The 22,481-nt window shown below is 40.9% G+C and overlaps 2 protein-coding genes across 4 annotated transcripts in view; both read left to right on the plus strand.

Annotated features, from left to right (window-relative positions):
• The first annotated feature begins 2,850 nt into the window (after positions 1-2,850).
• On the plus strand, positions 2,851-10,989 carry LOC109423887 (3,4-dihydroxyphenylacetaldehyde synthase). The gene is made up of 3 exons (XM_019698945.3): positions 2,851-3,581; positions 9,193-9,427; positions 9,485-10,989. Exons 1-3 carry the CDS (start codon positions 3,493-3,495, stop codon positions 10,724-10,726), a joined length of 1,566 nt encoding a protein of 521 aa, XP_019554490.3. The 5' UTR covers positions 2,851-3,492; the 3' UTR covers positions 10,727-10,989.
• Positions 10,990-21,640: 10,651 nt separating this feature from the next.
• Positions 21,641-22,481, plus strand: part of LOC109404819 (LIM/homeobox protein Lhx3) — a 183,345-nt gene continuing 182,504 nt past the window's right edge. For 2 of the 3 annotated variants that reach the window (XM_062849800.1, XM_062849801.1), the window contains exon 1: positions 21,643-22,236. The gene's annotated coding sequence lies outside the window, so the exon portion shown is untranslated. Of the gene's footprint in view, positions 22,237-22,481 lie in introns of all 3 variants that reach the window. The other variant, XM_062849804.1, reaches the window with a different exon arrangement.

The raw sequence follows: 22,481 nt of genomic DNA on the forward strand, positions 1-22,481 counted from the left end.
CCTCGGAGTGTGGGTTCGATTCCCGCTCCAGTCGGGGAAACCTTTCGTCAAACGAAAAATTCTCCACTGGGCCACTGGGTGTTATATGTGTTGTCCGTTGTCAAATGTTAGTATTGTTCAGTCTGTAGAGGCCGCAAGGTCGAAGACGGTGTAATTGTCTTTTCTTTTCTATGATTTCTGTCAAATTACTTGGGTAAGCTTTTAATTCGATAAACTAACTCTATTTTAGTTTTTGTTTAGATTGTAGGATTTGTTTTTGAACACAAATCCTACAGATATTGTGGTGGTACGGATTGATAGCTTGTTCATTTTACGATTGTTGGTTTCCAAAATTCACTGCGGTTGATCTCCAAACGGATCATGTGTTGGATAACACCAAATTTGAACTTCCGGAAGTAGCAGCTGCACGAGGAGCCGCTGCGGGTGGGCTTTACAGCACAATATCGAATCATTCGTATTTACAGTATAACACTGTGACATTTGGTCATTTTTTAATTCGACAAATGTCGAATAAGCGGGGTACGAATTAGAATGTGTCCTATTAAAGAGTGATGAATACGCGGGGTTTGATAGTACATACATTAAAGAGCAGCTTTTTTTGAAAGCACGATGATCGAACATAGCCCCAGACCATATTTTAGACAACCAGTAGTGTCCCGAAGTCAGTTCTGGGTGTCCCACTGGAAGTGGTCAAATGTAAAAGTGATCTATACCCATGCATGAGATAAATCAAATCGTGTTTTTTTTGGGTAACCTAATGAACGTTAGCAATGAAACAGTCTCAGACTATATTTGGGAGGCCCGTTAGTGCTCCGGAACCTGTTCCGGTACCGCATCGAAAGTAACCAAATTTACCATGCGACACATCACATCACGGCTCTTTGAATAACCCGAGAAACGGTTAACTAGAAAATAGGCTCATACCACATTAGAGACTCCCGGTAGGGTTGCACAACCAGCGTTTGGTGCTTTGCCGGAACTACGAAAGTAAATAAAATCATTGCAAGCAATAAATATGTGTAAGAGAACAAAATCTTGACAAATTAAACCCACATACAAGCAGACGTCTCACTATACTCACTTCAGTCTTGTTTTCAACGGTCAATAAAATATAACCTAAAATGAGCAGAAAAAACTTTATCGAAGACCGCAAAGTGATCTCTGATGAGCATGAGCATGAGCATTGGTGACCGTACACTTCGTAGTTGCTACTTCGTGATTGACTAGAGCTAGCGGAATTGCACAGAGAACCAATAGATGGCGCTTCGGATTAGCACACCTTCTTCAATGTACACGTTCCGAGAACTCAAATTTTAATACGTCAATAACGGCGCCGGCCACGTCCTTACGGTCAACCGGGGAAGGGAAGGAATGTTAGTTGGACAACCGTTGCTACTAGAGGTTGTATATACTACTGTGCCCTCCACAGTTGTCACGGGAAGGAGTTTTTGTTAGTAGGGAGGGATTGGTTGTTACATAGATCAGGATTCACTTTGGTAAGCGTTGCAATCTATGTAACCATGAGCATACACAAAACATATATTCACAGAATTGTGCCACCTCACAGTTTGGTGGAATGGTGAGACCTTGAAAATTCTTAAAAGGAATTTAGAGAAAGCTTTATGAAACCAAAGATATCTTGCGTCACCTCGCAATTAAGAGGACTGGCGAACCAATATATAATGTTACTTGCTTTTGATACTATGGATACTATGGACACGAAATATTGAGACAAAATTTTGTGCCGAAACCAATTGTGACGAAACGTACTTATTAAGGAAAACAATACTGAAACATATTGAAAAACAGAATACTGTGGCCAGCACCTTTCAGTGGTGGACTGTACAATAATATAGGAAAATTTTATTGAAAAAATATGAATAGCGAGAATATGCGCCGACACATTGCAATGCAATGAGTATGAGAAATATACACAAACAGATACATGATAGACAAAGTGGAAGAGATAATTTTCAAGAAGCAACTTTTGACATTGACAACAAGAACCAACTTTATCGAAGACCGCAAAGTGATCTGTGATTGTGTAAAAAGTTATAACTTAGCTTATTAGTATCGTCTTGATATTGATCAGTCTCCAGTGTTAGTGAAGGTGCTCAAGCAGTTAACTGAGAAGTCTGATATTATTCAGCCCTGCTTATACGTTGAACATAAGTGCTTATACGTGAACATAAAAAATTCGAAAATTTTGTATGGACAAAAGTCAACGAGGGGTAGGAGGGTTCCTGAGATGGCCCAAAACAAGTGTACGTAGTTTATGGACATCGCCCAAACAAATGTATGGCCAATGTTGGTGCCCTTACCCTAGCGAAAATAATAAGGCACACTTCACGAGACTTCTGATACTCCTCAGAGGCCTCATTTTCACGTTTGTGCTATCTACCTACATTTAAGTCGGTCGCTTCGATCAGAGGACCAATTAATTATCAGTGGAAAGAAACAACGTGTGGCGCAAACTTTTATTTTATGCTTTTCCGGCTCATCGGTTAACAAGTTATGTAATGTGCATTGATAAAGTGGGCTGGATGCTTTTCCCATGGTGGTTTGGTATCCGAAAAAAATGATGCAAAATTTTGATGGACTGTATCATACTCTACGAGGATTTTTGCTGAAGCATGTTTTGTATGTTTTGTCTAATTTCAGCTGTTTTCTATATATAAAAACACTACTCAGATTTTGCCTAATTATTGGTCTTTGTTATGCTTTTCTTAATTTTATTTGGAAAAGAGCAAGTAATTCAAAACTGCTCGTTTGGAAAATCTACTTCAAAGTTCATTTACGTCGAAATGCAAAGAAGTATTTTTAAGAGGGCTGCACAACCCGAGTTGACACTGACCATGGTGGCTAGAACACCTGCTGACTGTTGCAGGGCACTTGCTTGCCAGCAGTCGAAGATCAAAGCGCACTGTTTGCTAATAATCCTCTTCTTCGAGACTGTTGGTGACTTTCTTCTACCAACTCTTGCGATTGCGGCATTCTGCATATTTACCTGTCGCGACTATAACGCTGCCTAGGTCCCTTCCGGTGATGACAGCCTCACATCATCACGGCGCAAGTAGGCTCGATCAACGCCGCGGCGCGGCGTGGTATGTAAGGGTCAGCCGGACCATGATGATGAGCAGTAGCTTGTATAATGTCGCGGATCGACGTCTCTGCTGACAGCGGTATTGTGACCGGCGGGCGAGAGAAAGAAAGTGGTTGGGGTCGGCTGTGGAGGGTTGGTGTTTTTGGGGGTCTCGACGATGCGTGCCCAGTCAGCAGTTCTTTGCATAAATACCACCGAGGTAAGGTACCTCTCGGTCAGTCTGCGGTCAAGTTCGGTGGCGCGTGTGGTTCCAGCATTTAGTTCGGGATGGTGGATTGGTGATCGAGCTGTGGATGAATTGTGATACTTGTGTGATATTGGACATTGGAAGTTTACTCAAAGGACTTTTTATTAGTTTGGTGAAGTGTTCAAAACAATAATCGGTGACAATGGCGAACATGGACATAAATGAGTTCAGAGAGTTCGGGAAGGCAGCGATAGACTTTGTAGCGGATTATTTGGTGAACATTAGAGACAGGTATGCAGATTGAATTTCAACAAGCAGTAGTATATTTATGAATCATGGAATCCTTAAAACAGGTGTAACTGCTTAGTGTGTGTCAATCAATTGTGTTTTAGTTTATGAAACAATTAAAACGATGCTTATCAGTAGGTTGGCTCTAGAAACACGCTCTCCTCAATTTGATTAACACAAAGTGATGGTGTATTGCTATATTTCTAAATGGAAACAGTTTAAGTATTGAGTGTATATAGTGTGAAATCTGAAGACATTTTGTGTACTCTGCAGATGTTTGGCAATTTAGGAGTATTACAGTTGATCCAATTTATGAAATTTAAATTGGAAACGTTATTTTCAAATCAGTTAAACGAATGTGTCATGTAATAAGCTGTACCTAATTGCGTTCGTAATGTGAATAGTGTTCGTTGTTCGATGGAAATGGAATATTGGTTTTTTAAGCTTTATGAGTAGAAAAATAGTTGAACTTCCACTAATAATAAATTATTGGTTGAGAGAAGGCTATGCCGATTATTTAGTAGGTTTTTCATTAAAAAATAGGGGACTTTTTATCGTACAAATTGGTACGAAGATTCTCAGAATTTAATAAATTATTTTTCACAAGAGGGGTTTATGAATATGTGATCAAAAACTAAATTGAAAAAAAAAATCAATTTTCCGGAAAACTCGGGTAGAAAATAAAAAAAATCCACAGATACCTCCTTCTTTGAAAAAATCATAACTCAAGAACAAAGCATCGTCGGCACAATGCTTTCTTTGTAGAACTATAACGAAATTTTCTCAACAATAAAAAAAAACAAAATGAAGACTGTTTCCACATAATATTTCATTGAAGAAAAAGTTTAAAACATTTGAATGACAACATATTTTGACGAAAAAAATGCTGTATGGACAATTATTTGATAGACTGTACATATAAACCATAATCGTGAAAAAATGTCATTTAATTCTGAAAACCTTCGCACCAATTTGTATGATAATAAAAAAAAAACAAAAAAAATCATCATCAAAAAAAATCGATTTGTTGAAAATTTTACCACCTTCTAAAAACTTATATAGGCATTATATTGTGGACAACATTTGAACTCTTTGTATCAAGAGGTTTGAGACTTTGGCATGCGTGACAAAGAATACAAAACTTGGCTTTTGTCCAAACATATTTTGCGAACTCAAATTTTGATGTTCATTAAGCTCCATTTTCTTCAATTTTTACTCGAGTTTGATGAAAATTTGACAGAACAACCGGAAATTACTACCATTCCATAGAATGCACCGGTTGGTCAGGTTGGATGACCAGTTCCGGATTTATACGGAAACCCAGTTCGTATTTCTTTAGTAATACCAAAAAAGAAATCAGAAAATCAATCCGTAGAAATCTTCCACTGGTTGCTCCAATTGAAATACTATTGTGAAATACTCCAGGAAAGAAGTATGGCAGGGAATTCATCTAGGGCCTTCGCCGAAAATTCTCCAAAGACTTCTACCAGAAGATTCTCCAGGAGTTACACGGCAAATTCTTTCGCTGCGGACTCCTGCATCATGAACACCAGGAATGTCATAATTGATTTGGCTAAAAGTTTTACAGAGAATTCTCCAAGGAGTTTTCCCGCAAATGTGGACTCTTCAATTCCACCGAGAGGTTTTCTTGGAGTTCTACAGGGGTTTCATTTAGTGGTACACATAATATTTTTCGAAGAGTTCCACCATAAGCTCGTTTGAGATTTCCACCGGGAATAAGTTTCTATAGTAGTTTTGCTGGGAACATCACCAGAAGTCCCAGTAAAATGGCATTTCTCTACAAGATTTACCGACAAATCTTCTAGCAACTTTAGTGAAACTAATTTAGTAGATTGGGGGACTTTCGTTACAGGATTTGAGATTTTGGGATTTATGAGTGCTTTCTCTTGAACTTCGATCGCAAAACCAAAGAGTTCTATCGGGATCATTAATAAATATTTCATCAATATATGTTCCAACAACGTTCTACCGGGAATTCCACTACGGGTTGCATCGAGAAATCTTCCAAGATTTTTTTTAAAAAGACACGCTGTCTTCATCCAGAGGCTGTACAGACTGAACGATACTTAGCACTTGGAAACGGACACGACACATATTACGAGCACCAGTGGACACGAGGAAAAGTTTCGTGATTCGGAGCGGGAATCGAACCCTCGCCCCATGGCATGATACGATTATATGCTTTGTAACGTTAACCGCACGGGCACAAGGCTTCACGGTAGGGTGGCCCACAGTTATATGAAAAACAAATATTTCAAAAATACCAAGTCTTTCCTCTGGATTCAGCTGTTTTGGACTCTCAGAAGCTACGTTCAAAATTTCGAGAAACCTAAGGGACAGGCTTGAACTTTGTATGAGAAAACGTCGCCAAATATATGAAGAAATCAAAAGACTTTAGATTTCGGCCGCTAGGTTGCGCTGTAGGCGTTCAATGATCAAAACTCTTGGTATTCTTGTATATGCCAAACAACTTTATCAAAGACGGCAAAGTGATCTGACGCCTATCAAAAAAGTTATACCCTAGACAAAGTGAGGTGAAGCAGTTGGATGTTATTATTATTCCTTTACATGTACTGGAAAAACATCAAAACTGTTTTGCCTTACTATACCTAGGGTACAACTTTTTAAGAAGGTGTCTGATCACGTTGCGGTCTTCGACGAAATTGTTTAATATAAAGTCATCTACAAGAATACCACAGGGTTTATTGATTGATCACTTACAGCGCCACCTAGCGACAAAATTGAAAAATTCAAATTCCTGCATATGTTTGGCCAAGTTTATAAATTTCAATTTCATTGAGCGCTCTCTAAGACATAACCGATATCATTCATATTTTAAACGTAGCTTCCGGGGGTCCATTACAACTTATTCAAGAGGTAAGTCTTTGCAGTTTTGGTTTTCATATAATTGTGAGCCATCCTGACAATTCATCTAGAAGTTTATTCATTAATTTTTCAAAAAGCTCCTTCTGAAATTCTTAAAGCAATTCTTCCGCGATCTTTTCCTTAAGATTCCCCAAGAATTCTTCTACAAGTTCCTCCACGATTTTTATGTTTCTGTATATTTTTATGAGAAATCTTCCGACAGCTCTTCTTATAATTCTATCGAAAGCTCCCAACCTCAGAAATTTCGTTCGAAATTGTGTACGGAATTTCTTTTTTTTTAATTCTTCCAGAATGAATAAGTAGCTCCAAGACTGGAAGCGGAAGTTTTATGGATAATTCTCCCGGGATTTCCTTCTGGAACTCGAATTTGTGCCAACCATAATTTATTCCAAAAGTTACTCCGACAATTTACTCAGCAGTTCCCTGTGGTCTTTTTCTTTTTTTTTTCGAGAAATTTCCTAAAAGCTCCTCTGAGAAATATTTTAAAATCTTTTTTAGGGATTCCTTCCTAATCTTCCTGCAAAGATTTTCCCGGAAGCTTGTTGGGTGATTCTCTGTGACCTCTTCCAGAAGTTACCCCGTAACGCTTTTTTGGGAGACCCTTTCGGTGATGACGATGGCTCAATTTATATTTTTTTAATGATTATATATGAGAGGAAGATATATTTCAGTGATACCAATAGCCCTCACAATGGCTGCCTTGCAAACACCTGAAACACGGATCTCGGCATCTAAATAACACGCAAATCTCAAGAAACTATTCATTGAGGTCCGTCCATAAATGACGTAGAATTTTTTGGTTAGTTTTCAACGCCCCCTCCTCCCTCGTAGCCTATTTTTCCGAATCGTAGCAATTTAAGGGACTGTCCCCTCCCCCCCTAAAATGCTACGACATTTATGGACGGCCTCTTACTTGCTCACTCGTGATAAACATTGAGTAGCATTTTCAGCTTCATGTGTTTCGTTGACGACGAGATCTGTGCTCTTGAAAATGCGTGTCAAAAATGCACTTGAACGTATGTACTCCCATTTCACCTTAATCTGCCAATTATTTTTTATGCAATTCAGTATCATAATTTCAATTTTGTATAATTCAGTTCAGTATCATAATGGCCAAATTTTGCACACTGATTCATTATGCAACTGAAAAATGAGTTGCATAATGAAAAATAGTTGCACAGTTTTATGCAATGATTTTTTCATGCTGCAACTCTTTTGGGTTGTATAATGTTCATAATGCAACTTAAATGAGTTGCTTTATAAACATATAATGCAACGCATTTGAGTTGCATTATGAACATTATACAACCCAAATGAATTTTATAATGAAAAAAATCATTGCATAAAATTTTGTGTTCAACACACGTTGCAAAACTCCATTTTTTCAGCACTCTTCGTTTTTATCCTACTTGTTGGATGAATGTACGCCTCGTGCTGAAAAAATCAACTTTTTACAACTTATTACATAAAATTACATAAATAACTAATATGTACTCTATTTCACACAAAAAAGCTGAATTTTAACAAAAAAAATTTGTTTCAATTGAGCAATCATATTTGCTTAAAGTGAACCGTTCGGTGCTTCGAGATTAAAAATACGATAAAGTAATTGATTGATTGATTTATCTTTATTAGAGAGACAATACGATAAAGTAAAAAAAATGCAAATCGTTAAACTGCCTTGTTTTTTAGATATTGTGATCATGTTAACAATAGTTTTCATAAACATAATTTCGAACCAATCGCGTTTCGTTTTCGGCTGGAGGTTGGACGTTATAATGTGCAGTGCAATAAAAAGATTTAAGTCTCCTTAGGTTGAAAGTGGTTTTAAAAAAATGTAAGTTTTTATTAGATTGTATGTATCTGCCAATAAAATATTCTAAAAAATGATTGGTAATTTTTGGGATCAACTTTTGTACAGATTTAGTAGTCATTAAAAGAGGAACAAATTGCCATTGCCGAATTGTCTGGTCATTATGATTCAGGCAGGCATGCTGAGCGTGCATTGCGTCAGCGGGGAGAACTTTAGCTGATGCACGAAGAAGGTTTAGTGTTTTTTGTCTGTATTAACGAGATTTTTAGCCCTAAGTCAGTTCATCTCCGGACCCACGCTTTACTTCCCTTCCGAAAGAAGAACTCACATTTTGTGAGCTTGTCGGGAGTGGGATTCGATCCCAGGTCCTCACATGCTTTAACAATCACACCAGGTGAGCTCCACAAGTGTTCTTTTTTTCTTTTCAACAAAGACTTTTTTTTTTTTAAATTCGGTCAAATGTCTTTCGACCATCTGTCCAGGTGGTAATTTACGTGATGATTTGTTAAATGGTCGCATGTAGATAACTGAGTGATTTTTTTTAAAGAAAGGTAAAGCTAAACATATGCATTTAAGATAATTTATCGCTACAATTTTTGCCAAAAAAAGGTGTTGCCAAAATTGGTAAAATTGCCAACATCGATAAAAAAAAAACAAATATTTCCAAAATCGATAATAATCTGTACCACTATTTATCCATGTGTTCAGAAGAAACAATGTTTGGAGCTCGAATGACGAAGCTGCTGTTGTTTCCAGTACACCCAGCATCTTGAAGATTGCCACAACTGAAAACTGTAGACTTTTTAGGTTGAGATTGAAATACTTTTGAATTACTTCCGTATTAGTGTAATCATTTTGAAAACTCTCGCTATTTTCAATTTTTTTTATTTGCAGAGAAGTCCTCCCATCGGTTGAACCCGGCTATCTGCACGATCTGCTACCGAACGAAATTCCCGAAAAGGGAGAAGACTGGAAAACTATCATGGAAGAATTCAAGCGCTTCATCGTTCCCGGTCTGACCCACTGGCAGTCACCACATTTCCACGCTTTCTACCCATCGCAAACTTCGTACTCTTCGATTGTGGGAGAAACGCTGGCCGCAGGCTTGGGTGTCGTAGGATTCAGCTGGGTAAGTTGAGAAAATGCTGGGCAAATCAGTGAGGTTTAAAGAATATTCCATTTCCAGATTTGCAGTCCAGTTTGTACCGAGCTGGAGGTCATAATGATGAACTGGATCGGTCAGCTATTGAACCTTCCGCGATGTTTCCTCAATTGTGACGAAGGCAACGGCGGAGGAGTTATCCAGGGATCGGCAAGTGAGTCGATATTCATTGCAGTTTTGGTTGCTCGAGAACAAGCAGTTCGTCGGTTGAAGAAAGAATATCCAGAGCTGCCGGAGGCTGAGATTCGTGGCCGGCTGGTTGCTTACACTAGTGACCAGAGTAATAGTGCTGTTGAAAAATCCGGAATTCTGGGAGCCATCAAGATGCGTCTTTTGCCGGCAGATGATGATTGCGTACTGAGAGGAAGAACTCTAATAAAAGCAGTTGAGGAGGACAAGGCAAACGGACTGTTTCCGGTTATAATGGTGGCGACTTTGGGAACCACTGGAACATGCGCGTATGATAACCTGGAGGAAATTGGTCCTTACTGCAACGAAAACAAACTCTGGCTCCACGTGGATGCGGCCTATGCAGGAGCCTCATTCTGCCTACCAGAGTACGCTTGGATCAAAAAAGGCCTAGAAACGGCTGATTCGTTGAACTTCAATTTACACAAATGGCTGTTTGTGAACTTCGATTGCTGTGCCATGTGGTTCAAGGATGCTGCTATGATCACAGAAGCCTTCAGTGTGGATCGGATCTATTTGCAGCACAAATTCCAAGGCATGAGTAAAGCACCGGACTATCGGCATTGGCAAATCCAGCTCGGCAGGCGATTCCGTTCGTTGAAAGTCTGGGTTACGTTGAAAACTATGGGAGCGGAAAAGATTCGCGACTTGATTCGCTTCCATATAAGTCTTGCTCAGAAGTTTGAACAATACGTGCGAACCGATTCCAGGTTTGAAGTTACATCGTCCACATTGGCCCTGGTGTGTTTCCGGTTGAAGGGAGAGGACACCCATTCAAAGCAGCTACTGGATAATATCGTCAAACGAAAGAAGATTTACATGATCCCAGCAACATACCAGGGCAAATTTATTCTGCGATTCATGATCGCGGGAATCGATCCGCAAGCCGAGGATATCGATTACGCGTGGAAGGAAATCAAATCGCAAACCGATCTGCTGTTCGGTGTGGACGATAACGGGAACAGCGTTACTATTAAGGAACTTATTAAAGAGGAAATGTTTGAGAAGGAAAAACCCATTGGAAAGATCACTGAGAGTTTGAGCGGGCTTGTACTGGCGAATGAAAAAGCTCAGTGACTGATATATTTTAGGAATATCGATCTATTCTCGTTGAAGTATGTTTTATAATAGTTTGATGTCTAAATCGTTTTGTAGACTATAAGTATAATATCTCAAATACATTGAACCATCACACAATTTGTGTTATGCATTTATCGAATGATTGTAACGCATGGAATTCATGTTAACTTTTGTAATGTTAGTACACGTGTTATTTTATTATTTACAAGCATTGAAGATTTTAATAAACAATATTTTTTTCAAATACGCCATCCCGTAATAAATTACTGTCACTCATGTATCCTGAGCGCGTTTGAGGGTACATTTTTTCTTCCCCGCTGTTAGGGAAATTAATCCACTGCGTCCAATGAGCTGTACTTTTATGACATGCCCCGTTTTGGTATTCGAATCTAGCTAACTAATTACCATGAGTCATTTAATCAGTTTCTGCCACGACAAGTCATTTCCCAGTCAGTTGCAATGGTGTTTATAAACCCCAAAACCTTCCCAGGTTCTGCAGACCAGTTCTCACTGGGTTGCAAGCAACCACTGTTTAGAAATCTTAAACTGCGCAAGTATAAAGCACCACAACTGCATAGCAGATGTTCCGAGGTTTCACGTTCCATGTTACAGAAATCAATTACTGAAAAAATAAATGAGAGAATATGTTTTTTACCCTTCTTACACCCATAAGAAGGTTATAAATACCGCTTGGAAAACAGACTTTCGATCCGAGGCCCGCAGGGCCGAGTCACATATACCAATCAACTCAGCTCGACGAATTGAGCAAATGTCTGTATGTGCGTGTGTGTGTTTTTTTTTCCTCCCAACCTCCCGAGCAGAGAAAACCGATTGGAAAAACTCTGCTACACCTTGTCGCCTCGATCCCCCTGGTACCACTGATGCGACTGCTTCAGGGGGGGCAATGCGCTCATGCGCTCTTCTTCTTCTGTGCTAATGCACATTTTGTCGCTTCTAAATTTGTTATTCTAATCTTTTTAGTATTCGTACCTAACCTATCGCCATTCAGCGACACAGTTGGTACAAACATACACCAAATTTGTTATTCTAATGCCGTCCGTGTGCCATTTAGCACTCCAGCTTATCGCGCACGACTCGGATAGTCCCCGACGGTGGATCTACCCTATCCGACGAAGAGTTCCCCGACACTGAAACTTGTGTGTGTGTGTGTGTGTGTGTGTGTGTGTGTGTGTGTGTGTGTGTATGTGTGTGTGTGTATGTATGTTACAAAAAAGGTCACTCACGGTTCTCAGCCGTCTGTTGACCGATTTGAGTTCTCTTGGAAGCAAATGAAAGCTACTACATCCTAGTAGAACGCTATTGAATTTTATTTTGATTGGACGTTCGGTTATCGAGATATCTTTCAAAGAGTACTAGGGAGTAGTACAACTTAATTATTTTAGATATTTTTGCAGTCTTGCAGTCATTTGTCGCCAGAAATGACCTTAATGTATGCAACCACTCCGGTTGCTAGGGCTATATTTCTCCTGAGTGATAGAAGAACCCTATAAATGCATATTAAAATTAGTAGAATATTCACAAGCTAAAATCGTACATGTAACAGAAAATAAACTGGTAACATAGATGCCAAATCCACAATATTTTCTAGCACTTTTGGTCAATTACACAAAATAAATATGTTAAATACAAATAATACAACAATAATTTTAATAAGTGTAAGAAGGGTTCTGTTCACCATAGGTGGATTAAATCGGGTTTTTTTTAAATAAAATAGTGTTTTGATCAGTGCCAATAGGAATTGAATAAAAAACACATTTGTTTAAAAAGGTCCGTTGAATAAGCATATGTACTGAGCTCTTCAGGATCAATAGTTGAATAAACACGTGTATTTACCGTCAACGGCCAGCGGCCATACATGCTGAATGTCACGTAAGTTGTATGATCTACTACCTCTCCATTCATCGCGGACTTCTCAATTTCAATGCATTTGCTCCACTTTTACGAACCTATCTTCTTCATAAAGCACAACGTAGTTACTGATTACCCTTTTCTTATCCATTAACATTCACCAACTTATAATAAGTTGGATTTCTCTTAGTTTATATGATGATTTCAGAACAAGCATTGGTGAAAGTCACTTTTCTGATTTTTGTCCGCCTCATATCCTATACATAGTGCGCTGAGTGTGCAGCTCAACTGGGTTATTTTCGCTGGTATTCTTGATGGCCGTCCACTGCTCTTCTACGCTGTCACTTCGTTTGTCAACGAACGATCTCTACCCAGCTGGATCTTCTAGTCGAAATGTGTTGTCAGACGTGATATCAGCACTGCGTTTATTCCGGACATCAAGAGGCCACCAATCCCCAGGTCGTTGTTGCCACAAAACTCAGCAAACAGCTCGCCGTTTTCACTCATTTCTCCAAGACCATGACGTCCCATGACACGCTCATAGTCCGTGTTGTAGGAGCCGATCTTACGTTGAAGTCGCCTATGCAGATTCAGAGCCTTATCCACGACGGCATTCAATTCACTGTAGAAATTCTCCTGAAATTATCCTGTAGCTCGGCAGCTTCGGTCTTTGGATTATTAAAGGTAACGAACTCGTGTACTGAATCTGGTATAGTAATGATTCTTTCCTCGCCTCGAATACTGGCATATAACAATACCTGTTCTGAGGTAACTTGTGTTAGGCCAACGGACTTCACTTACATACATACATTTATTTGTTCAACATCACATTTAAGACAAGACATAATCAACAATAGTACGCCACAATACTCGGTTTGTGGCTGCCGCTCTCCATCCTCGGTCACGCTCCACCTGGTCTGCCCATCGTGCTCTCTGCGCTCCACGCCTTCTTGTGCAAACCGGATCAGTTGCAAAAACCAGCTTTGCAGGATTGTTATCCGGCATTCTTGCAATATGCCCTGCCCACCGTATCCTTCCGGCTTTGGCCACCTTCTGGATGCTGGGTTCGCCGTAAAATGTAGCGAGCTCGTGGTTCATCCTTCTCCGCCACACACCGTTCTTCTGCACACCGCCGAAGATCGTCCTTAGCACGCGTCGCTCGAAAACTCCAAGCAGGTCCTCCTCGAGCATGGTCCATGTCTCGTGCCCGTAGAGGACCACCACCGGTCTTATTAGCGTTTTTTACATGGTGCATTTGGTGCGTGGGTGAATCTTTTTCGACCGCAGTTTCTTCTGGAGCCCGTAGTAGGCCCGACTTCCGCTGATGATGCGCCTCCGAATTTCAAGGCTCACGTTGTTGTCAACCGTCAGTAATCCGAGGTAGACGAATTCCTGCACCACCTCGATAGTATCCCCGTCTATCGTAACATTACTACCCAGACGGATCCGGTCGTGTTCGTTTCCGCCTACCAGCATGTACTTTGTTTATGAGGCATTCACCACCAGTCCGACGTTTGCTGCTTCGCGTTTCAGGCAGGTGTACAGCTCTGCCACCGTTCCAAATGTTCTGGCAATAATGTCCATATCGTCCGCAAATCACACAAATTGTCCGGATTTTGTGAAAATCGTTCCCCGGTTGTTGAGCCCGGCTCGTCGCATCACACCTTCCCGAGCGATGTTGAAGAGTAGGCATGAGAGTCCATCACCTTGTCGCAGTCCCCGGCGAGATTCGAATGAACTGGATAGTTCACCCGAAAATCTTACGCAGTTTTGCACACCGTCCATCGTTGCTTTAATCAGTCTAGTCAGCTTCCCAGGAAAGCCGTTTTCGTCCATGATTCTCCATAGCTCTGTGCGGTCGATACTGTCGTATGCCGCTTTGAAGTCGATAAACAGGTGATGCGTTGGGACCTGGTATTCACGACATTTCTGGAGGATTTTCCGTACGGTGAAGATCTGGTCCGTTGTCGACCGGCCATCGATGAAGCCGGCTTGATAACTTCCCACGAACTCATTCGTTTTAGGTGACAGACGACGGAAGATGATCTGGGATAGCACTTTGTAGGCAGAATTCAAAATAGTGATCGCCCTGAAGTTCTCACATTCCAAATGGTCGCCTTTCTTGTGAATGGGACATATAACCCCTTCCTTCCACTCCTCCGGTAGCTGTTCGGTTTCCCAGATCCTGACTATCAGCCGATGCAGACAGGTGGCCAACTTTTCTGGGCCCATCTTGATGAGTTCAGCAGCGATACCATCCTTACCAGCTGCTTTGTTGGTTTTGAGCTGGTGAATGACATCCTTAACTTCCCTCAGCGTGGGAGTTGATTCATTTCCGTCCTCCGCTGCACTGGCGTCGTCGTTTCCTCCGTTGCCGTGGGCTCCCGTGCCTACGTTCTCGACGCCGTTCAGGTGCTGATCGAAGTGCTGTTTCCACCTTTCGATCACCTCACGTCCGTCCGTCAAGAGGCCTCCGTCTTTATCCCTGCATATTTCGGCTCGCGGCACGAAGCCATTGCGGGATTCGTTGAGCTTCTGATAGAACTTCCGTGTTTCTTGGGAACGGCACAGCAGATCCATTTCTTCACACTCCGCTTCTTCCAGGCGGCGCTTTTTCTCCCGAAAGAGGCGGGTCTGCTGTTTCCGATTCTGTTTATAACGTTCCACGTTCTGTCGAGTCCCTTGCTGCAGCATTACCGCTCTCGCTGCGTTCTTCTCCTCCAAAACCGTTCTGCACTCTTCGTCGAACCATTCGTTCCGTCGATTCCGTTCCACGTACCCGATGGTGCTCTCGGCTGCGTCGTCGATGGCCGCTTTCACTGTACTCCAGCAGTCCTCTAGAGAGGCCTTATCGAGCTCGCCCTCGTCTGCCAACGTGGCCTCGAAATTCTGCGCGTATGCTGAGGCGACATCCGGTTGTTTCAGTCGCTCTAGGTTGTACCGTGGCGGTCGCCGGTACCGTACATTGTTGATGACGGAGAGTTTTGGGCGCAGTTTGACCATCACCAGATAGTGGTCGGAGTCGATGTTGGCGCCACGATAGGTCCTGACGTCGATAATGTCGGAGAAGTGCCGTCCGTCAATCAGAACGTGGGCGATTTGAGATTCCGTCTGCTGTGGTGATCTCCAGGTGTAACGATAAGGGAGGCTGTGTTGGAAAAAGGTGCTACGTATGGCCATATTTTTGGAGGCGGCGAAATCAATGAGTCGTAGGCCGTTTTCGTTCGTTTGCTGGTGGGCGCTGAACTTACCAATCGTCGGTCTGAATTCCACCTCCTGGCTTACTTGAGCGTTTAAATCTCCTATGAAGATCTTGACGTCGTGGCTTGGGCAGCGATCGTACTCGCGTTCGAGCTGCGCGTAAAATGCGTCCTTGTCATCGTCAGTGCGTCCGGAGTGTGGGCTGTGCACGTTTAAATATTATGCTGAAGTTGAAGAATCGGTCCTTGATCCTCAACCTGCACATTCTTTCGTCGATCGGCCACCAACCGATCACGCGCCTCTGCATATCGCCCATCACGATGAAAGCTGTTCCCAGCTCGCGTGTGTTGCCGCAGCTCTGGTAGATGGTATGATTACCTCTAAACGTTCGCACCATGGATCCTGTCCAACACACCTCCTGCAGCGCTACGATGTCGAACCCGCGGTCTTTCAGTAGATCAGCGAGTATGAGGGTGCTCCCAATGAAGTTGAGAGATCGGCAGTTCCACGTACCGAGTTTCCAATCGCAAGTCCTTTTTGTTCGCTGGGGTCGTTGCCGTTGGTCTCGGTTCGTATTATTCTGTTGCTGATTTTCCGTTACAATGGTTTTTTTACGGCTGGCTCGTAGGGCCTGACACCAACCCCCTACTTTCCGGAGGACCATAGTGCACAGTTGAGCTTAGAGTCCTTCCCTGGCACTCGGACGTAGATCAGCCGCCCCTAACATGGGGATCAGACGCTGTTGTGAGCCGCTCCTCCTGGAGAACATACGCTCAGGTTTTCCGAAGCAAACACCCCCCTTCCTTCCCTGTCAGCCTACGACCAAAGTTCCCACCAGGGTTAGTTACCCAATCTTCCCTAAGGGTGCTTATTGTTTCCGGCCGGTACCGCGAGGAGGTAGGGATAGGAGTTGCTGGGCAGAGGCTAGTGGATCACAATGGGATCTGAATTGCGCGGCATACCCAGCCTTTACCGTGCCAACGGACTTCACTTAGTCCCAGGATTTCGCCGGATGCGCCGCGCCTTGCCTGCGAGTTGTGCCAGCTTGCACATCAACTTGTCTTGCCTAGGTACCGGTACCCGATCAGAAAGGCATAACAAAAACATAACATAATTGTATCAACGGTTGATATCTATATCAAGGTTTGTTATATTTAGATATATTTGTTGGATTCGGTATGAAAACTAGTTTGTATTATTTCAAGGTTCTAACAAAGCCAGTTCCAATAAATGAATATGTGATTTGATCATCATTATATCAACATTATAATAAACTCAGTAATAATTTTTAAAATGCAATGTGTAACTAATCAATATTTTTTGGTAGTGTTTAGTGCGTAAATTAACCGCTGTATGGCGCCATTGTGTTTAGAAAATACACAATTGTTGATATCCTTAATTATATGAATTACCAAAAAAGCTCATGTCTTCATCAAATTTGTACAGAAAGCTTATGACTTCGGAATGTGGAAAATGAGGTAAGCAACTCCACCATTACGTGATGATATCAGGTAATTTTAAATGTTTCTTATCATGATCCAGATCACCTGCACAGTTCGTGTGTTCAGCAAAGTAGTTCATGATTCTTGAAATTCTCGAATGGTGTAAAATTGTATGCACAATTTCACTACTACGAGCTATTTGATATGTTAAATCTCATTATTCTGCTGTCCTAGGAAGTTCGGATCATCACTCATCAGCGAAGTTGTCGAGAAGTCCTTGGCTCTCAAGTGGAAAATGTTATATGTAATTGAACTGCGGCGTTTACAGAATTTTTTACATGTCTTACAGGTTGAATGTTTATTATAGATGGCTACGGAGTACTTTCAAGGAATATTTCTAGATATACTCAAAGTATTTCTCTTGTAAGTCTTCTAGGGAGCTCACTAGAAGTTCTTCCAGAGATCTCTCCGAGAGTTTTCTCAACGATTCCTACGTGAATTCTTACTGACGATCGTCTAGTCAAATATTCAAATATTTCTCCAAAAGTTCTTAAAGAGATTTCCCCTAGAGTTCCTCTAGAAATTGTGGTTGGAGAATTCTTCAGCTACTTCTCCAAGGATTTCTTAAGAAAGGCTTCCGATGATTCCGATGATTCCTACAAAAAATTACTCTAAAGATTCCTACGGTAATTCCTCCAAGGAATTCCAATAATTTTCAAAGGTTTCCTCCAGGAATTTCTGCAAAAAATCCATAAGAAATTCCTCCACGTATTGTTCCGGGTAATCCTCTAAGGAATTTTTCAACAAATCCTCCATGACCTCTTCTTTGAATTCTTCAAAGAACTTTGCCTCAAGGAATTTTTGGAAGATTAGTTCATATACATGTTGAGATCCCAAGTAAACCACTCCTATGAACCATCATCTCTGATCATAGAACACGAAAACACATTCCAATTCACCAATTATATTTCACCGACCAGATTACGTCACCTTTGATCTGTCGGAGCTCTCAACTCAAACTACTAATATGAATTCAATTGTACAGTATACAGATCATTCGTGATAGGGATTTCCCGAAAGGTTTAACTTAAGGCGAAACTGGAAGCATTTCCTCATTTTTTTGGTTAACGAAGCAATGTTTTCAAAATCGGTTTTCGTGCACATGTAGAGCATGGATCAAGGTATCTTCTGATTTTTTTTGTGGTGGAAAAAAATATCCATTTTTTGTGAAATTTTATTCAAAAATGGTTTTTGCAAAAACGAAAAACATTTTCAACCACGAAAAAAATTCAGGGGATACCTTGATCCATACTCTACATGTGCACGAAAACCGATTTTGAAAATATTGCTTCGTTATTTTATACAAAATCAAAAACCAAAAACTGAGGAAATGGATCCAGTTTCGCCTTAAGTTTAAAATCCCACATACATTTCCTCCCTTGAGAATTTCTTCAGAGAATCCAAAAGGGCGATTCTTTAAGGCATTCTTAGCAAATTACTTCAGCCTTTGCATCACAAATTCATTAAAGGATTCTTCATCAGGGAAAATCCATCAGAAATTCTGAGGATCTCAGTAATTAATTAAGTTCTAGTTTTAAAGTTAAACTTTTCAATCCAATTCTAATTTCCTCGAAATTTCTTAGTATTTGGTCACTCAGTCTTTGTTGTGAATATCACTACAATTAACTACAGCTTTTTTCCGCATATTTAGATAATCGGTGTATGCATATCTGCCGACCGAAATGGTTATGTATTAGGAAATGAAGTGTAGTTGTTTTGTTAGAGTTAATAAAATATTCAGTTCAACAGCGAAACGAAGTGTTTTGATATCCCTTTGGATTTCCTGAACGCTCTGTGTTCGAAAACAAATTACTTGAAGAATTAATCAAAAGGTTTATTTACAAATTTTATCGACAATTACACCAATGACTCATTATGGAAATGCTTTTTCTATCCTTTTAAAAATTCATTCATAAATTCCTCCAAGGGAATATTTCTGCATGACTTTGCGGTTGATATTCCTACCGAAACATTCACCACTTAAGCGCCATAATACTACTGAACAACTTTGCAGAAGGAATATCATTAATTAATAATAATGAAATAAAACATGCCAAAAACGCTTTAAACATTTAAATAAACGCTGGCGCAACTAGTGCTTAGTTCCACACTTTTCACTATTTGAAAGTCATTAGCTATCTGTTCAACTCAGTTAATAACACGAAGATATAATTGCTATCAACTGTATTAAGAACAGTTTCATGTGACGTCCATTCGCGTAGGTACAGCGATGTGGGCTCCAGCTCCGAAGTAGTGAACGCTGGCTCTAGTGCACAACGAGCGCACACGACATCGAAGCTGAGGGACTAAATGGGCTGTAGTAACGTGCATGGTGACGTCATAACTGGGTATGGTGACGTCATACTTTCCCTCTTCGGTATGTTGGATCAGCGAGTCTATTTATAAAGGAGCTACCAATATGAAGAACCATTTCAGCTTATATCGCCCCTCACTTCAAGTGTTGCGATGGCCTCACTGGTAAAAACGACGAGTTCCTGTTCTAGGTTCTAGCCGTCCTAGGTTCGAATCCCTGGGTTTTATGTATACTATGTGGAGAAGTTTTTTGATGCCAGTAACTTTTTACTAAAAATAAAATGTCACTCTAAAAATTGATTACCCAAAAATGAGTTAATTTTTACACTACTTAATTTTTACCCAATATATTTATACCTGGTTTATAACAACATGAGATATAATTTGATTGATTTTTTATATCTCATTTTGTTATAAGCTTGTTATAATTGTATCAAAATTAGTTATAATTGTGTTATGACTAGAGCAATTTTAGTTATAATTTTTGTTATTTTAACACCTAACCGGCGATTTTTATAACTCATTCTGTTATGAAAAATCTTTGAAATAAATAACTTAATCGGTTATAATTTTGTTATGCCTTTCTGATCGGGTATAGCTTCCGCTGGAGGAGCGGAACAGACACTGTTTGGAGCTGCACCTCCTTGATCAGCAGACGCTCGGGACGTACCTCCTAAATCTAGCTGAAGTCAGAAGGACAACAGTGCCCAGGTTGCACTACCAGCTAAGCACACAACTCTTGGCTGGCGGTCTTCGATTGACCCGTGGAAGAATGAGGTAGAAACTTGCGTGGACCAGAGCTATGTTGAATGCTCTATCTCATATGATCTCACCATTTCACCATCACCATCTCACCATTGTGCAGCCTTTCCAAAACTAAACCCCATACAAATTTCAATCGCAATGCGGAATACTGGGAAGCAACCAATCACACCCAAATTTTGCTGTTTTGAATGCTAAAAGAAATCGATAAAGCTTTGTTCCAAAAAATCGACCTTGTTTACCCGGTTGACCCAGTCTTATATACAGCTAATCGTAGCAGTTATTGTATATTTGTATCAATTATTTGTTGTAATTGTTCTGATGGAAATTCAATATCGAATATTAATATGCGACCAAATCGATATATTGAATTATCAATTTTTTTTAATTAAATTTTTGTTTAAACTTTCAAAACGTTTATTTGGGAGGCCTGAACTTTTAAAACGTAGCTGCACTGCACTACCTCACAAACCAAAAGAACGTCAAGTTTCAAAACTGCAAAGACCCTCAACTACGCACAATACTGGAACAAGCCCCAAAACGCACGAGCTCATCTTGACGAGACAAGAATTGTCGGTATTTTTGTCCGGGGATTAGAGGGGATGGGTGGCAAAAGCGTGTTAACGCATCTGTTTCCCTCTCCACACGTTCACAGCGATCGGGTGGTGCGGCATGAGTATATGACACAGAGAAGGAGCTCCCTGGGACTTGTGGAGAGGGTAATGGGAGGCCATTCAACAACACACACGGACCCCGAGAGCTAGAGCAGAGGATGTGTTGAGGATAGAACCCAACGGGTGGGTAGCAACCAGCGAGCAGCAGCGGTAGCATCAGATTAGCATACATTACGTGAGGAAAGCTACATTTTCCAGGAGGATAAGCACGAGTGACGTGGGTGGTGGGTGGCAACGGGACTCAACTGTTTTCGCTCTGCCAACAAGTCCCAAGGGGACGACGAAAGCAGACACGTTGGTACAGGGGTGGATTTGTACAAATCTCTACTCAGGCTGGATGTTTGCAAAAATGTGCACTTCTGTGTGCGTGATGGTGCCGTACCGTCGTTTGGGTGTGCATGTGCCGGGAAAATATTGCCCCTAGCAACGGGTGGGTGGAGCCAAGCGTATTTAGATTTTCCACCACATTGAACTGTTTTTAGAACAACTCTTCTCTCATCAGTGAGTCATCACGCGTTTTTCCTTCCTTCATTTTGTGCGAAAATGCACAAGTCGTTTCCACTAGTTTTGTTTGCTTTGCGACTTCCACATAGGATAGACTTCCAACTTCCAACTGAAACAAGCGAAAAGTCGTTTTCTTGTTGGCGTTTAAAGTTTCGCTTTTCCTGCGGACCGGAACAGTTCAAGTCCCACTGAACTGGTGGTGAATTGCGCAGGTTCTTGGAAGGAAACATCATCCTGTCAGTATCTCGATTCGGTCGTCTAAAATATGAACCCATACATGCTAGCGGAGTTTTCCGTTGTCATCTCAACATTTCCGCAAAGAGGGTGGAAAAATTGATAGAACCAAGTTTCGGGACTGCCGTTGGTGCCCATCAAGTAGGAATTTCGCCGGTCGTAGAACGAAAGTTATAATTAAAAGAATGCTTGTGTTTATAATGTGGGAAGCTGACTGGAAGTGAGAGTACGCCCCGAACATTCACTTCAACGTTTGGTAGATGAATTTGAACCAGTGATGGCCAATGTGTTAAAAGAAGAACGGTCAAACAACGACCTCATTTACATAAGCAGGCAGAAGGAAATTATAGACGACGCTGGAAAGCAATCCCCAGTGAGATATTCTGTGGATCTTTAGGAATAATTATGTGGTCCATTCTTGTAAACATGAATGTTAAGGATGCTAATGGTAAGTTATAAAATGGTGGCGGTGAAATGTACCCCTTTCCTTCCTACGAGTTTGAACGACTATTTCGATGCCATGAAAACTATCCAAAAAAAAGTGCTTGAATAAAAATTATTGCAAAATGGCCTAATCTTACGAAATCATCAAAAAAGTTTTTAGTTGTAAATCAATAGTTTTTTGATTGGTCATCAATAGTTCTACTATTCAAACAAATGATTTGCAGTTAGGTTAAACTTATGAGACTACAA

Source organism: Aedes albopictus, chromosome 2, assembly GCF_035046485.1.
Source record: "Aedes albopictus strain Foshan chromosome 2, AalbF5, whole genome shotgun sequence".
In the NCBI taxonomy this organism is placed as follows: Eukaryota; Metazoa; Arthropoda; class Insecta; order Diptera; family Culicidae; genus Aedes; species Aedes albopictus.

Coding starts and splice junctions, on each gene's coding strand:
- LOC109423887 (XM_019698945.3), top strand. CDS start 3,493: ATGGCGAACATGGACATAAATGAGTTCAGAGAGTTCGGGAAGGCAGCG. Junction 3,582..9,192: donor TTGGTGAACATTAGAGACAG/GTATGCAGATTG, acceptor TTTTATTTGCAG/AGAAGTCCTCCCATCGGTTG. Junction 9,428..9,484: donor GTGTCGTAGGATTCAGCTGG/GTAAGTTGAGAA, acceptor TTCCATTTCCAG/ATTTGCAGTCCAGTTTGTAC.